Genomic DNA, 16,623 nt, shown 5'->3' with positions numbered 1-16,623 from the left:
TTAAAAGTTACATGTTTCTTTGATGTTGAAGGCCCTTCTTCTGTCTCTTCACTGGGCCTTTTCTTTTTCCCAAGAAAACTTTCTAACGACGTCTGTTTCGTACTAATTTTTGCTAATTTGTGGGTTAAATTTGAGCAAACACAATATACACGTACACCAAGCACTGTTAAACATGAGAAAGTACCGGTGAACAGAGAGAAGAGCGATGCACACCTTCTCTTTACCAAAGCTACAACGCCACTGCCGCTTGCAGCCGCTCAGCTCCAGACGTCACCTAAAACCGCCCCGATATCACAATATTTTGCGCATGCGCGGTATTGGTGCGGCTTTAGGTGACGTCTCTCAGCTCCCGGTTAACTTCTCGTCCTGGAAAGTCGGACAAACCCGAGAGAAATACACCACAGTAAATAAAATGGAAATAATTTAATGTTCCTTGGGCGGCCCGGTACCGGTCCGCAGCCTGGGGGTTGGGGACCACTGATTTAGATCACTTCCCATTAATTCATAATTGAGGATATAGTCAACATGCTATGTCCTCAATTATTTACAAACACTCAGCGATCGCTGATCATTTACTGATTGTACCCGCTCTCCTTCCTGACACGCTGTCACAGGAAGCTAAGCTAGTGGAGCTCAGCCTTCTGTGACAGCGCTGGCTCTCGCTGCCCACACTGCTCTCCTCTGATCTGTCACAGGAGGCTGAGCGCTGCGGGGAGGAGAGACGCCGGCCGCTCACAGCGCTTTCATCCTGTAGCGCTCGGCCTCCTGTGACAGTTTTTCTCCTCCCCGCTGGAGCACCCGGTTGGAGAGGAGAGAAAGAATGGATGTACTGATGTATCGGCTAGAAAATGGCAATTTCGTCATTATGCCAAAAGTGTAATTTTCGACCGATATGTTTCGGCGGCCGATATATTGGTGCATCCCTAATTTACAGGGCTTGAAAAATTTGACGGTGTCTCACCAGTCAGTCAAAAATTTCACCAGTCAGCATGACCGGACTATAGCCTTGCAATTTATGTTAAACATTTTTGGGGACAGATAGAGCTTTCTTTTGTGACCCCACGGGGAGTTTTTTTTTTTTTTACTATATAATGAAAAAAGTACCATTAATGTAAAAAAAATAAAGAAATTAAAAAAAAAAAAAAAAAAGTTTCCCTACATTATGTTATAAAACATTTAGTCTTACCCATATTTTTAGTAAAACATAAAAGTCGGTGTCAAACCTTAAAATTGCGTGCGCCTGCAAAAATCGCAAAAAACGCCCATAGGCGACGATTAAAACGCTTTTACTGCTCATCAGTTTAGCATTATCAGTGATTAATGGCTCTAAAATTATTGCTCTCACTCTGACGTTTGCAGCGATATGTAACATGTGCGGCACAATAGGTGCAATCGTCGTTTTCGTACGTAGGAGCACCCGACGCATATCTGCGTGTATATGTGGGTGGCGGCGACTTAAAAAAAGGTTTTCTTTTTTAAGATTCTTTAATCTTTGTATTACTTTTTTTTTTTTTTAAACACAACTTTATTGCTATTAGCCCCCTATGGGATAGCCAATTTACATGATGGGTCCTCTTTATGGAGACATCAGGGGTCTCCAAGACCCCTAATGTCACCTAGGGACCCCCAGAGAAGCTGATGAAGCAGAGATCGGCTTCATCCGCTTCTCTAGCTGGAGAGTGACACTGAATGCAGGAAGTGATGTAATATACATCACTTCCTGCATTCAGGGACTGAGAGGAGATCAAAGGGAGTTCTTATACTGTACTCCCTTTGCTCTCCTGTCACAGAGCCGTGCCAGTCCTGGCCGCATCGGGCACAGCGGATCTCGGGACCAGCAACGGCAGTGACAGCTGCTAATACAAGCGATCGAGCGTCTCTAGAGACGCTCGATCGCTTGACCGTGTTAAGCTCCCGGCCGGCCGTTAGCTGCTCGTCGGGCTCCACCGTCCTCTCGTCACAGACGAGAGGACGAGTGGATTTTTCAAGCCCTGCTAATTTATATGCCAAAAACGATTGGTTGAACCCAGAATTGTTTTATTTTCACAATTATTCTTCCTTTATACTGACTTTTCAAAATGGAAAACAAGATAGTTGAGAGAAAAAGATTTTAGTGCAAAATAACACTTTTGGTGGTTAAATAGTACATTTTCATAGATACTGTACATCGGACCAAAAAGACGGACAACCAAGGAGGAAAGAGGGACTTTGTTCCACATGAGGGACAGTCCCTTCAATTAAGGAGTAGTTGGGAGGTTTGATTAAATAGTTTGCTTATCGTATATCAACCTGACTAAGGGCCGGTTCACACCACAAACAGTGCGTTTCAGAGCGTTCAGGCTCTGGAACGCACTCTGGCCAGCTCCCTGCTTTCAGGGACTGGGAGGGGGCGTGGTGGTGCATTGAAGTCAAGGGCACCGAAGCCACACACCCTGCCCGCACGTGTAGCACATTAGTGCCTGCGCTCCGGTCCAGCGCAATCTGCAAAAATGCTGCAAGCACCTGAGGGCAGAGGGTGTGGCTGCGGTGCCATTGACTTCAATGCACCGCCACAACCCCTCCTGCTCCTGAACGCAGGTAGCCAGCTGGAATGCGATACAGTTCGTTCCAGAGCCTGACCGCTCTGGAACTGTTTGTGGTGTGAACCGGCCCTAAACAAGTATGCAGGAGGGAACCTACTTTATCAGGGGAGACTTAGTGGTTGCACGCTTGTTCCTAGACAGTGACTCAAAGCATTAAAGTGCATCTCCAGCCAAATTTTTTTTTTTTTTGTGGACAGCAGTAAGAACACTCTGTTTTAGCGTAGATGGAGAAATTTGTTGCACATGGAGAAATCTGGAGGAGGCCAGAACCCCTATGAACTCTTTATTGCTATCAGTGTCCCTGTTGAGGATCATCCAAAAGGTAAATTTCAACAAAGCGACAGAGTAATAAAACCCTAGAGGAGGTTATTTCCCTTTCCAAATCAAAGACAGCCAGGAGGTAACTAGAATGGCTGCCTTCAGATTCTTCTCAGTACGGGTTTCCTTTAACAATTTTTAAGGCCACTACTTTTGCAAGTCATCATGTGAAATTACATTACATTTGAACATCTAGCCATAACCCTTGTATCTGCACAAAACAATGACTTCGGTATCAGAAGCAAAGGGGTTGTGTAATATAACAACAACAGGCCACGCCATAATTGTGGATGTAAAGAAGCAATTGTATGATGAACTATCCGGTGTATGTCCAAGGATAATATGCCCTAAATTGTCATCTACAGACCTGCAGCTTAGCCCGACCACTATACTCCTCTGAATACAAATATGTATATATGTTAAACAGTATATTCATCTTGAAGTATTTGTTTCTTAATCCTTTTCATTATGTACAAACAATAAAACAACACTGAAAAAAATGACATGTAATGGGTAAGATTGTGTGGGGCTGCTAAAGTGTCGAGGAAGCCGTGGAATCCATGAGAGAGAGAGAGGATTAAACCTTCTGAACAATCTGCAGCACCAGAGTTTAAAAAAAAGCAAATGGGATGCAGCACATGGATAAAGACCCAAAGCCACTGTAAACATAATTCCTGTTTAAATTCCAAATGGAGGGTGGCCAAAAAGGGGTATTAACATAATACCCATTTTGGCTGGAGTCCTGAACTGACTACCTAATGCGGACATGATTAATACTTAGAAAGAAAGTGCAGGACTTAACCTTGGAACAAAGTTCTTATGTTGGAATTTATAAGTTCCACCCTCCTTAAATATACATAGGGTGAAGGAAATATTGATATCAAGATTACTTCCTATGGTTCCACTGACCTTCAACCAGGAATTTACCAGAGGTTCATATAGGTATATAGCAGAACATCACATTCTACACCTGGAGAGCACTTACCATAATGCCTTACCAGCTATAATGTCTGCATTATGTGGGGCATAGCCATAGACAGGGCAATATTTTGAGACCTCAGATGAGGATTCAATTCATATTCTTTATCAAACAAAATCAGAAGTGAACAAAACAGCACAACAATTTTGTTTCACCCAACTCATGACTTTAGGGTAACTGGCTATTCCTTAAAGTGTATTTGAACCCAAAAACAAAATTGAAATATGTGGCAGCTTACCAGTACATTCGTTCATTTAGTTGATAAAGGTCTTCTTCATTGAAATATAAATATAGGAGCTGCTTTAATCTGACAAAGATGTTGCATTGTTGGCCAGCTAATCATGGAATTTACACAGCCACATCATATACTTGAAGGTGTGAGGAGAATAAGTCCAAAGATACATCGATTTCTAGAAAGAAATACATACGCTTGGACTCCTACAAATTTGGTTTGTGGCTTCTACCCTCCTTAGATTTTCTATTGCTCCTGCCCAAGGCGCCCTTGTCAGTCATTGTTTTCCACAGAATAGACATATTTTCACATTTTGGAAACTAAGCCAATTTTGGATGTACTTCCCATTACACAGCACAGCTAGTCTGCGGACATGACTTTTCTCTGGTGCAGTTAATGAACACAGCTAGACAACCTCCCAGCCTGTGATTGCTTAGTGACTGAGCAGCAGCAGACATAGGGTCATCTCTTTGCTCTTTCTTGCTGTCAGCATGGTCCTTTGCCAGCACATGCTCATGTTCAGTAGCATAGTCTGACCGACTCCTAATGGTGCCCCTTTCTCTCCTAGGTTAAAGTCACACATTTTTTCCTCTCCACCCCCCCATGCTGCTTTAACCACTTCAAGACCAGGTGTTTAGACCCCCTTCCTGGCCAGGCCATTTGTCAGTGTTCAGCGCTGCAGTACTTTGACTGACGTTTATTGCGTCATGCAACGCTGTACTGAAATGAATTTTATTCAATTTTTTGGGGACAGATAGAGCTTTCTTTTGGTGGTATTTAAACACCACTGCGGTTTTAATTTTTTACTATAATTAGGAAAAATGACAGAAAATGTTTTACATTATGTTAGGAAACATTTATTATTACCCAGTTTTTTGGTAAAATATAAAAGATCGGGTCACGTTGGGTAAATAGACACCAAACATGTCATGCTTTAAAATTGCACGCACCTGCGAAATCGCAGATAACTACCATACCTAGAATTATTGCTCTCACTCCGACGTTCGCGGCGATATGTAACATGTGCGGCATAATGGGCGCAATCGTCTTTTTTGCACGTATGCGCCCCCGACGCATGTTTGCATGCGTGTATGTATGGGTGGGGACTTTTTAAAAAAAAATTGTTTTTTTTATTTTTTTATGTGTAACTTTAAATTTTGGGGGGTGGGGGGAACTTACATTTTTTTTTCCTTTTTTTTTTTCCACTAAACTTTATTGCTATCACATACGGAAGCTAATTAAACTCCCCTTATGTGATAGCAAAATATGTGACAGGTCCTCTTTATGGAGACATCAGGGGTCTCCAAAACCCCTGATGTCACCTAGGACCCCCCAAAAGAAGCTGATGAAGCTCCGAGCGCAAGGGGGCGTGTCTGAGCGGACGTCTAAAGACGCCCGCTCAGATCTGGTGAGCTCCCGGTCGGCCGTTTTTTTTTACTACGGCCGGCCCGGAGGCAGTTAAGGACTTACATTAAGTGAGGCCTCTTGATCCGATCATCTTCTTCCTTCCATTTGTATTAAGGAGTCCCCCCAGCGCTCGTGCCGTTGTCTGATGCAGCTCAGACTGCTGTCCCTTCCTGTCCCATGGTGTCTGTCCGACGTGCACGCTCCCAACTGCGTGCATTCAGCTCCACTGCGTGTCTTCTCTTCTCCCCGCCGAAGATCTCTACTGCTCATGCGCCCGCCCCATCTCGAGCGGCCATGCAGGATGAAGCTTCAGATCTTCAGACCAAGCGGCGGAGACACAGGTAAGCATTTACCTTTTTGGTAACTTTATTTTTTTTTTTTAAATGTTACAAATTACAACAAATGGTAGCAACCAGTAGATATATGCCAAAAAAAAGAGTTGAATTCTAAAATTTAAGTGCTGCTGTACAAGATGCTGAAGTCATTTAAGTTCAGTGGCATCACAAGGGGGGGGTGCAGCCCGCACCCGGGTGACACCAAAATGACTGTCATTTTGGTGTCACCCCCTCTAAAAAGTCGGGCACTCGGTAAAGGACCGAGAGCCCGACAGTGTCAGGAGAGGGGGGACCCGGCGGCATTCCTCATCCCGCCGGGAGAATGTCCCCTCTTCTCTCTGCCGGTGTAAATCACCAAAAAATGGCCCCCGGCAGGCATCAATCAGATGGCCATGCACGCGCGATGACGACACAGCGGGGTGTCACCCGGTCTAGAAACCGGGTGACACCTGGCCTCGGGGACGCCCCTGTTTAAGTTGCATACATTACTGCACTCATCTCCATGTAGTTCAGTATTAAATAATATTATTATATAGTATTTGAGGTTGAATAAAGACATTAGTCCATCAAGTCCAACCTATTAGGATCTCATTCTAGGAGTACCCGTACCCCTGTATATTACGGTCCCTTAAGAAATCGTCCAAAAGTTTCTTGAACAATTCCACATTATTTGCTGAAATCACCGCCTGTGGCAGTGAGTTCCAGACCCTAACTGATCTTACTGTGAAGAACCCCTTTCGCCCCTTGTGCTGGAATTTTTTTTCCACCAATTTTAGGTGATGGCCTCTAGTTTATAATATTTAATATAAATACTTAAAAGGCAGATACAATTATTTACCCTGTCATCAAATAAACCTGTGTGTCTAAACCCCTCCCTGGTTCCTCCCGCTGACCTCCACTTCATATTAGTGTTGTGTAAGCACTTAGGGGTTGGTAGAAGAAACCAGAAAGCACAGAAACATTGGAGAACAACATTCATCAGTTTCCCAACAGACTTAAGCTGGCCATACACCTATAGATTATCTGCAGATTTTCTATGGTCAGATGGAAAGAGTGCAACAGATAACTCCATCTGCGCTAAACTGTTTGGCCCCGCTAGCTCTCAAAACACCTGAACAATCTGATTGGATGCAAGCATTGTTTATGTGTTTTGAGAGCCAGCGGGGCCGACTAGCAAGATACTGAAGCTTGGCCCAGTGGGAGATTCCTCCATCCACACAGTTTAGCATAGATGGAGAAATTTGTTGCACTTTTTCCCATCTGACCATAGAAAATCTGTAGATAATCTATAGGTGTATGGCCAGCTTTAGTGTGATGATTCCTCAGCGTATTTATACTCTTTTTATTTACCCCAGGTAACAGCTTTATTTTCAATTTGATATTGGTTGACCGGGTTGCTTTAAATTTTAATTCATATTTTATACAGACTAAATGTAACAATTGAACTCTTACAGGTCCAATGTATCAAACCAAAACATTCAAACAATCTTCCATTTTCTCACAACGCTATCACAGCAGCTCTCTTTAGAGGAGCAAGCTATACATTCCATCCTAAAAGACGGTGGTGTATATCCACAGGGAGAGCTAAAGCGGACCTTCACACTCTAAAATCAGATTATACCAATGTATCCCTCTATGTATGTTGATTAATAATAACATAGACATGTCAGGTGTAAAATGCTGTAAATTTTAAAATACTTACACAGCATTCACTTTCTGCTTTGAAAGTGCAAATGACTTCCGTTTGCCAGAGCAATGGACACTGGCATTGTCTTGTCATTAGCAGAGCATAGCTGGGAAATTTGTAATCTCATGAGATCTCAGGGAAAGGTATTTTCCTCCCCTGAGATGATGTGCATGGTCACATGTCTAGTCACATGTGCCAGTAATCCAGGAAATAGGAGAGCTAGTAATCTGCCCTTAGTAAACATGGCCACTGTCAGAAAACTGGGGAAGGAAAGCAACATAAGGTATGCAAATAATACAAAGCCTGCAATTATCTAGAAGTATGTGTTTGTAGATTGCTATTACTAAACCTTTCTAAAAAGGTGTGTGGTTATTTTAAAGATATGGGTAAAGGTCTGCTTTAAGAACCCACTGTAATTGCTCAAATACAGAGTCATAAAAAGGCATATAGGCTACTTCTTTGATGAGGTACTGCACGAAACGGTTGTTGGCTAAAGGTTGATTTAATCTTGTATGTGTGGAGTGTCAGTTGGTACAAATGAAGCATCGCAGCCAGTGGTGTGTGAAGGATTGTTTATGGAAGTGTCCCAACCAAACCTAATGTTTCGCCATCTTGTGGATGCTTCATCATAGTGCAGCCTTTTTCCACACTTAGTTGTTTTGCTGTCATCTGCTGGAAACTCTACTTACTGCATGCACTAGACTGCAAGCAGTGGGTGTGCTTCACAGCTGCTACCAGGGCCGCCGTCAGGGGGGTATGGCCGATACTCAAGTAAGGGGCCCGGGCCGCCTGAGGGGCCCGAGAACCTTACACGAGTATCGGCCGACGGCCACACATGACTGGCAGGAGGTGGAGGCGGCTGGGCCCCCGCAGCACCGGAGGATCCGCACACTCGAGATCCTTACCTGGGGTGCTCTGTGCGAGCCCCCTGTCCCCACTGCAATGACTGGCTGCACATTAGGTTTTTGTAACAAAGGTTTTTATTAAATTTCCGTAAATAGCGTAGACAGTACACATAGGTTTCAGTAGATATGGTTTTCACATATTTAGGTTGGGTAAAAAAAAAAAAAAAAAGTACAAAATGATCATACATGCTACATGGCTATCTACCGCAAGTAAAGAGTATTGAAACGAAAATATTTTGAAGGAGAGAGGAATAAAAAGGGGGAGGAAGGGTGGGGTGGGGAGTAAATCCATCGGTTTGGCGTATTGTTGGTTGCATTGCGAAGTCGGTTTAATGGTTCCGCTGCCTATCTCCGTTATGGGGGCATCCACCTTGTCCCACAATAATCCTCCTATAGATGTCTAAGGGTTTCCACATCCAAGTCAGGATGTTGGTGTAACACCCAAGGCTCCCAAATCTTCAAAAATGTAGCATGGGTATCTGTTAGGACACTGGATAATCTCTCACTTGTCATGATGTTGTCTAACCTAAGTGTAAATTCGCGATATGGGATGATTTGCTTTTTACAGTTACCTGCTAGAGTTAATTTGGCCTCTAGAAAGATCTGATGTGCTAAGGAGCCTTGGGGTGTAGTTAAACCAGGTATTGTGGCGTGTAATAGGGCCTGTACAGGATTCTTAGGAATACGGGTGTTAAATAGGCGGGTTAGTAGACGATAAATTTTAGTCCAGAAGCGGGAGGCGAACGGACAGGTCCACCAAACGTGGAGCATGTCACCAGGTAGCATGTCACCCACGGAAGCAGGCAGCGGATGAGGTAGGGAATATTTTGGCCAAACGAGTAGGGACCAGGTACCAGCGAAACATCACCTTATATGCCACCTCTATATTGGTGACACTAAGAGAGCTTCGGGAAATGTTTCTCCAGGCCCTGCCCCAATCCTCCTCAGTCCAATCTATATTGAGATCAGAGGCCCATTTGGCAGGATAAGAGTGTTGATTAATGCGCGTCAGAGAGTTGAGTTTGGAGTACAAGATTGACACCTGTTTGGGCCCATCTGGCGAGTGCAGGCATATATGCTCAAAGCAAGTAAGTGACCTGTGTGGAGTTCTCCGGTCTTGCAGAGAGGATACCCAGTGTCTTATTTGGAAGTAACGGAATAGCTCTGCATCAGGGATCTGTTTATGTTCTTTAAAAGGTATGACCAGGTGGGGACAGTAGTATTGCTAAAGAAGTCATTCAGTATTTTAAACCCATTGTTGCTCCACCATTTAAATTGTTCCGGATTAGTATATGCAGGGAGGAACAATGGCTGGGTAAGAAGAGGGAGAAGGGGCAGGTAGGGAGATATTAAGTCTGCTGAATATTTCAGAGAGTCCCACACTTTTAAAGCTTGCCTCATAATAGGGCTAGAAATACAATGGTGAATTGCTACCTCAGTGGTCACCGGGTGTAACCTCTCCCCCTTCAGGTAATAACCATTTGGAACAACACACAGAAAAGTGGGTTTTTTTTGAGAGGTAAACACCAACACTTGATTTCTTTGATATAAAAAAATATATTTATTTGACATATAATAAAACACATGTGTACATTTCATGAAATAGAATCTTAGTTCAATATCATCTTAAGTACATTAAAACCATTGCATCCTAGTTCCAATTCATTTTGTTTGTGCGCATTCATTTGGGAGATCCATGTATCCAATCCCTACGTGTTTCACATATTGCTTCCTCAGGGGAGCATGGATCTGTCTAATAGGAGATTTTGAATTAGTTTATCTAGATCACGCAATATGTAAATCCATTCTGAAGTCTAAACACCGAAGAAAACTGCTTCTGGCGGCTCCGCGGGACAGAAGGACACCCATCACCAAGATCACCCCCATAGCCCAATCACCTCTCACTTACCACCCAATGGGATTCCCGGATGCGGATAAAATTCCCCAGATCAAGTGTAGACAGGGATCGATATCCCGACGTCACCACTCCGTCCAGGGGTCAATTTGGGGGCCCTGGGGCCACAAAAGAGGGTGCCCGTGCAACGAACAATTTTTTTGGAGAGCCGCCTGTGCCGAGGAATTAGTTGAGCTATTATATCTCTCTATAGGACGTCATACCTCCTATCGTGTATGTTCATATTCATGTACATATATGTGTGTGTGTACTCGTACTTATAAGTATTAGGTGGATCATTGACCCAAGATGACCTTTTTACCCGTCTAACCTAATGGGTCCATGTGTCTTCCATATTATTTAACCCTATGTTGCTATGTTATTGTGGTCCTATGTCAAATATTAGGACAGAAACCATCATAATAAACCACTTTATATGCATGTATCTTATAAACAACAGGTATGTGGAAAATGTGTAGATAATGGAGGGACGGATAACAGGATAATAATGCCAGCAATGATGAATTACCTATAATATGAAAAGTGGAGCTACACATATGGACGACACTTACTGGGAGGGGAGGGGGGAGTTTTGGGTGCACTAATGAAGTTTGGTTGGCCTTGTGAGGCATTAATTATGTGTGGAGGGGGAGGGCTAATAGAATGATGAGGACATGAATGACGGGCACCTGATTGGGGAGCAAGTAATAGATATTTCTTTCACTTTACAAACAAGTTTGTTTCACATAAAAACCTAAGAATAAAACTAACAATATCACTTAGAAGTGGATATATGCTTCGTCCACTCTACGAGTAATTTTCACTCAATTCACTATTATGATTATTGTGACACTACACACTTATAGTAATACATATAAACAGATAGGGATGGAACACTAGAGGGGGTTTATCACCCCTCCTCTTTATTCAGGAACTTTCAAACACAATGAGTCACTGCAACAAAACATTTTTTTTTTGTGTGCCACGTTTTATTTACATCCATATAAAGTAGTTTATTATGATTATTTCTGTCCTAATATTTGACATAGGACCACAATAACATAGCACTGGATTTATAAAAGGGTTAAATAATATGGAAGACACATGGACCCATTAGGTTAGACGGGTAAAAAGGTAATCTTGGGTCAATGATCCACCTAATACTTATATGTGTGTGTACTCGTACTTATATGTACATGAATATGAACATACACGATAGGAGGTATGACGTCCTATAGAGAGATATAATAGCTCAACTAATTCCTCGGCACAGGCGGCTCTCCAAAAAATTGTTCGTTCCACGGGCACCCTCTTTTGTGGCCCCAGGGCCCCCAAACTGACCCCTGGACGGAGTGGTGACGTCGGGATATCGATCCCTGTCTACACTTGATCTGGGGAATTTTATCCGCATCCGGGAATCCCATTGGGTGGTAAAGTGAGAGGTGATTGGGCTTAGGGGGTGATCTTGGTTATGGGTGTCCCTCTGTCCGGCGGAGCCGCCAGAAGCACAGTTTTCTTCGGTGTTTAGACTTCAGAATGGATTTATATATTGCGTGATCTAGATAAACTAATTCAAAATTCAAAATCTCCTATTAGACAGATCCATGCTCCCCTGAGGAAGCAATATGCGAAACGCGTAGGGATTGGATACATGGATCTCCCAAATGAATGCGCATGAACAAAATGAATTGGAACTAGGATGCAATGGTTTTAATGTACTTAAGATGATATTGAACTAAGATTCTATTTCATGAAATGTACACGTTTTTTTATATGTCAAATAAATATATTTTTTTATATCAAAGAAATCAAGTGTTGGTGTTATACCTCTCAAAAACCCCCCACTTTTCTGTGTGTTGCTCATAATAGGGCTAAGCGTAAGGGGTCTATTGTTAGGCGGCAGCCACTGTAGTGCCGAGGGTGGGATTGGAGAACATTCTGGGATTTCTAGCATTATCCATAGAGGGATATTAGTCGTCTGGTGTATCGTGATAAGGGGTAATAATTGGGATGCTTGATAATAAAGTAAAATATTGGGTAGGCCTATACCCCCGTCTTTTTTATGTTTGTAGAGGGTGGTCTTAGAGACTCTAGGTTTCATAGGGTGCCAACTAAATGTTAGGATTCGTTTTTGTAGGGATCGTAATGCAAATGGGGATATGTCAATTGGCAAGACTCTAAAGAAATATAACAACTTGGGGAGGATACCCGCCGCCACTCTTCCGAGCCATGACAATTTATGGTGTTCCCAGCTAGTCATCAACGATTTTATGTGTTGGAATAGGGGTATATAATTAGCTGTATATAACGTAGAATATGTGGGGGTGATATTCACACCAAGGTATTTCAGGAATTGTCGTATGCAGGTTGAGTTAGGGAAACGTTCAGGGCCTCCGACTTCTTCCAGTTCACCACTAAGCCCGAGACCCCTGAGAAACGTTCCAAAACGTGTAGCAGGTTGGGAATTGAGGTGTGGGGTTGGGTGATGGTGAGCATGACATCGTCAGCAAAAAGGCTGGTTTTATATTCCACACCTGCAACCTCAATGCACATTAGGTTTTTAAAGATGGCCGCCGCGAGTAGCGGCGGCCATCTTTAAACCTGGTAAGTCCCCACATCCCATTTAATATATTGCCGAAACGGCAATATATTAAATGAAAATCATTCCCTGGTGGTCCAGTGGGGAATCAGTATGATCTGCATCTCTTGCTGATGCAGATCATACTGATGGCTCCCTAGTGGTGCTGCCATTGACTAGCAGGGATCGATGTATGGTCTGCATCAGCCTGAGATCACACTGATTCTCCACTGGACATCAGGAGAATCCCCGAGTGCCACACTGGACCCCAGGAATGCAGCCTCCCTTCCTGCAAAACAGGTAAGCAGGTAAGAGAGAGGGACATTTTTTATTATTAACTATTGTTTTAGTTGTGTGTGTGTATGTGTTTTTAACCACTTCCCACGGGTTCACGTAAATGTACGTCCTCCACTGGAAGTGGTTATAGTAAGAATATGGCTGCTCCTGCAGCCGTGTTCTTGGTACCGTTTTAAGGCCTGTTCACACCACTTGCAGTGCGTTCCGGCTGGAACGGACTGTATCGCATTGCAGCCAGCTCATTGAAGTGAATGGCGCTGTAGCTACGCCCTCCGGCCGCAATGCGATCGCCCGCACGGGATCGCAGGGCACAGTCTGGTGCAATCAAAATGCTGCAAGCACTATTTTAAACCGCACTGTACCGGACCCCATGCACAATGTGCCCTGCGATCCTGTGCGGGCGATCGCATTGCGGCTGGAGGGTGTGGCTACAGCGCCATTCACTACAATGGCCCATCGCGCCCCCTCCTGCCCGGGAAAAAAAAAATGGAGCCGGCCTCAATGCGAAGCACTGCGTTCCGGGCCGCAATTGGGCCGGTACGCACTGCAAGTGGAGCGACATGAAGAATCGCGCGTTTTTCCGCTCGATTTCATGCTGAGCGGCATTGAGCTGCATTGCCCCATATTGAGCGACAGTGCACATTTTGTCGCGCTACGTAGCACGACTTTTGGGAGGGACTTCGTCGCTGCTACATTGGACTGTAACCAATCAACAGCGGTCTTGATGTGACATTCTTTCCTTCCATATTGCTGAGCAAAAGTGACCCTTCTGTAGCGCGATGTCGTGAAATATCGCCTGTAATGCGCAACACCATTGAGTCTATTGGGGCCAAATCGCGCGACATATGCCGAAAAATAGGTTATGTTCAAGCTACAAGCTTGAGCGACAAGCTACAGGCGACATTGAGCTGTGAGATGTTTACAGCTCCATTGAAATACATTGGACAAGCTACATTGAGCGACATTGCGCGGAAATATGCGTGATTTTGGAGCGTAAATCGCGCAATAAACCGCTCAGTGTGAACGGGGTCTTACCCTGGGAGATGACCTAGTGTCCTGCATCAGTTTGTTGCTGCCTCCGCTGACTTTTTGCCAACTTCTGCCCCTACATTTGTCTAGCCTTTATCAGTATTCACCAGTGGAGTCGCTACCTGGCGATCGTTCTGCATCTCCAAGTAAGCCCAATACCCCGGAGGATATATGTATTCTGTGACAGGAGGGGAGTGACATGAATGTAAGTATGTGAAGCTGGATAGGGCAGTAAGAGAACCAGTTTCTTTTCAATGTGTGGCAAATCACAGGTTGACTTTTTCACTTCTGCAGAAACATTATAAAGTGACAATGGGAAGCAATGTCTTTTTACAGCTGTATTCATTCCACCAAGTGCTGTCAATAACAGTTGTACATGAGCCCACTATTGAAGGTGGTGGGATGTGAGGATCCCTTTGCTTTACCATAGGTAAGCATCCAGGGGTGTGGACATTTTTTTAAAAACTACTTATCCAAGGGCTAAAGCAGGGGCCAAATCTACTTGTCCTTCATGACAATTTACTTGTTGCAATACAAAAAAATAGTTTTAATCAAAACTAGGGATGCACCAATACTGGTTTTTGGGTATCGAGTACAGGTACTGATATTTTGCTTTCGGGACTCGCCGATACAGAGTATTGGTGCTTTCCGTTGGCATGGAGCAGGCTTCCCATGGAATCAGGAAGCCGGGCAGCGGATAATGAGATGCTACCCGGCTTCCCGATTGCCATGGAAACAGGCTCCATGTTGTTTGGCCTGCTTGATTGTGATTGCCCGGGAAACCAGCTTCCCAGCCAATCAACATCGAGGCAGCTTCTCGTCCAATCAGGAAACTGGGAGGCGAGTAATGACCTGGAAGCGGGAGGAAGGTCATTAGTCGATGCCCCGCTTCCTGATTGCACGGGAAGCTGGCTCCATGTTCCCCTATGGCACTGCCGGTCAGAGGAAATCTTCCGCTGACCGGAAGTTCTGATATTGGAGAAGGTATCCCAGCTTAATTTTATTCACATAGGGCAGGTGTGGCCAAACTCTGGCCCTCCAGCTGTGGTGAAACTACAAATCCCATGATGCATCTCTCCGGGAGTCATGTCTGTGGCTGTGATGTGAGAATCTTGCAATGCCTCATGGGATTTGTAGTTCCACCACAGCTGGAGGGCCGGAGTTCGGCCACCTCTGACATAGGGGCATAAAAGCCTCCTTGCAGCTGAGACAGGTGGCGCCATCATTACAGCGCTGCGGTCTCAGTGATCACACAGAGAGCAGACGAAGCATGGACGTTCTTCGTTCACGACCGCCTCTGCTCCTTTCCTACAAGTGATCTGATTAGATCACTTGTATAAAATGAGCGGCGGCTCCCCAATGTACATTTAGCTCCACTTGTCCAGAACAGGGCTAAATGTACAAAAAAAAACTACTTCCCCGGCGCCCGAAACTGCATGTCCAGGGTGTCGGGCGATAGGAATTCCACACCCCTGGCAGATAAGGGATTACATTTGTTCAGATAAATCCTTCATTTAGGCCAAAACCCTTGAACTAAAATAATACCTCTTCAGACATCTGTTCCATTTGGTCTGGTGTGGCTGACCCTGCACCAGCCTCAATGGCCATATGCAACAGTCCTTGAGCACTGTGTGGATGTTGTCTGTTTTCTTCATGTCCTCTGTCTGCCATGGCAATTTCCCACTGTGGACAGCAAAAAAACAAAAAGACGTGACTTCATTTGCAGATATATATTTTGGCATGCATGAAAAAAAAGTGATTCAGGTAAATATACTCATGCTAACATGTAATGCTGCTGTTGTAGTCCTGTTATGACTGGCCACAGGCAGTTAGATATGTCACAGACATGTACCCATCCTTATACACATCAACAACGAGAATTGTTTTCTGTCCGATGTAATCAATGTGCGGATGTGGTACACACAGTAAAGCACACATTCACCACCTGATTGAAAAAGGATTAACCAATATGTTTCCAGCACACTGTAAAATCTTCAAATCACATTCTTCCAGTTCTCAAGACTTACTATAACTGACTAGTTATCCCCTTCATGGCCTGAATGTCTTACAGTTGTCACAAGCCGTGTCACTAACTGCTTCAATATTTTCAGTCTGCATGATATGTCCATCCTTTGTATAGTGCTGCAGAATAGGTTTACATCGTATAGAGAAATAATACACTAGATATTCTGAGCCATCATTGATGTGACCAGATTCAAGACGTGAAACTATTCTATGCAGATAGTCGCTTTAAAATTGTTGTTCTCGCCCACCCTTTGTTTCATTTCATACTGACCAACATTGAGGAGCATGACCTGCAGCCTCACCTATGTTTTTTTTCCACGCATTTCCCCATTGATTTTAACACACACGGCAAATG

The 16,623-nt window shown here is 44.1% G+C and overlaps 1 protein-coding gene across 1 annotated transcript in view; it reads right to left on the bottom strand.

The window, feature by feature from the left end:
- The window catches only part of HSPBP1 (HSPA (Hsp70) binding protein 1), a 45,945-nt gene extending 30,020 nt beyond the window's left edge, over nucleotides 1-15,925 (bottom strand). Inside the window, exon 1 of the mRNA XM_018566345.1 lies at nucleotides 15,789-15,925. Within this exon, the coding sequence (XP_018421847.1) occupies nucleotides 15,789-15,914 (126 nt within the window). The 5' untranslated portion in view covers nucleotides 15,915-15,925. The remainder of the gene's footprint in view (nucleotides 1-15,788) is intronic.
- Between the last annotated feature and the right edge of the window lie 698 nt (nucleotides 15,926-16,623).

Source organism: Nanorana parkeri, unplaced genomic scaffold (assembly GCF_000935625.1).
Source record: "Nanorana parkeri isolate BGI_ZX_2015 unplaced genomic scaffold, ASM93562v1 scaffold939, whole genome shotgun sequence".
Classification (NCBI taxonomy): Eukaryota; Metazoa; Chordata; class Amphibia; order Anura; family Dicroglossidae; genus Nanorana; species Nanorana parkeri.
This window is presented reverse-complemented; position numbering and strand designations above follow the sequence as displayed.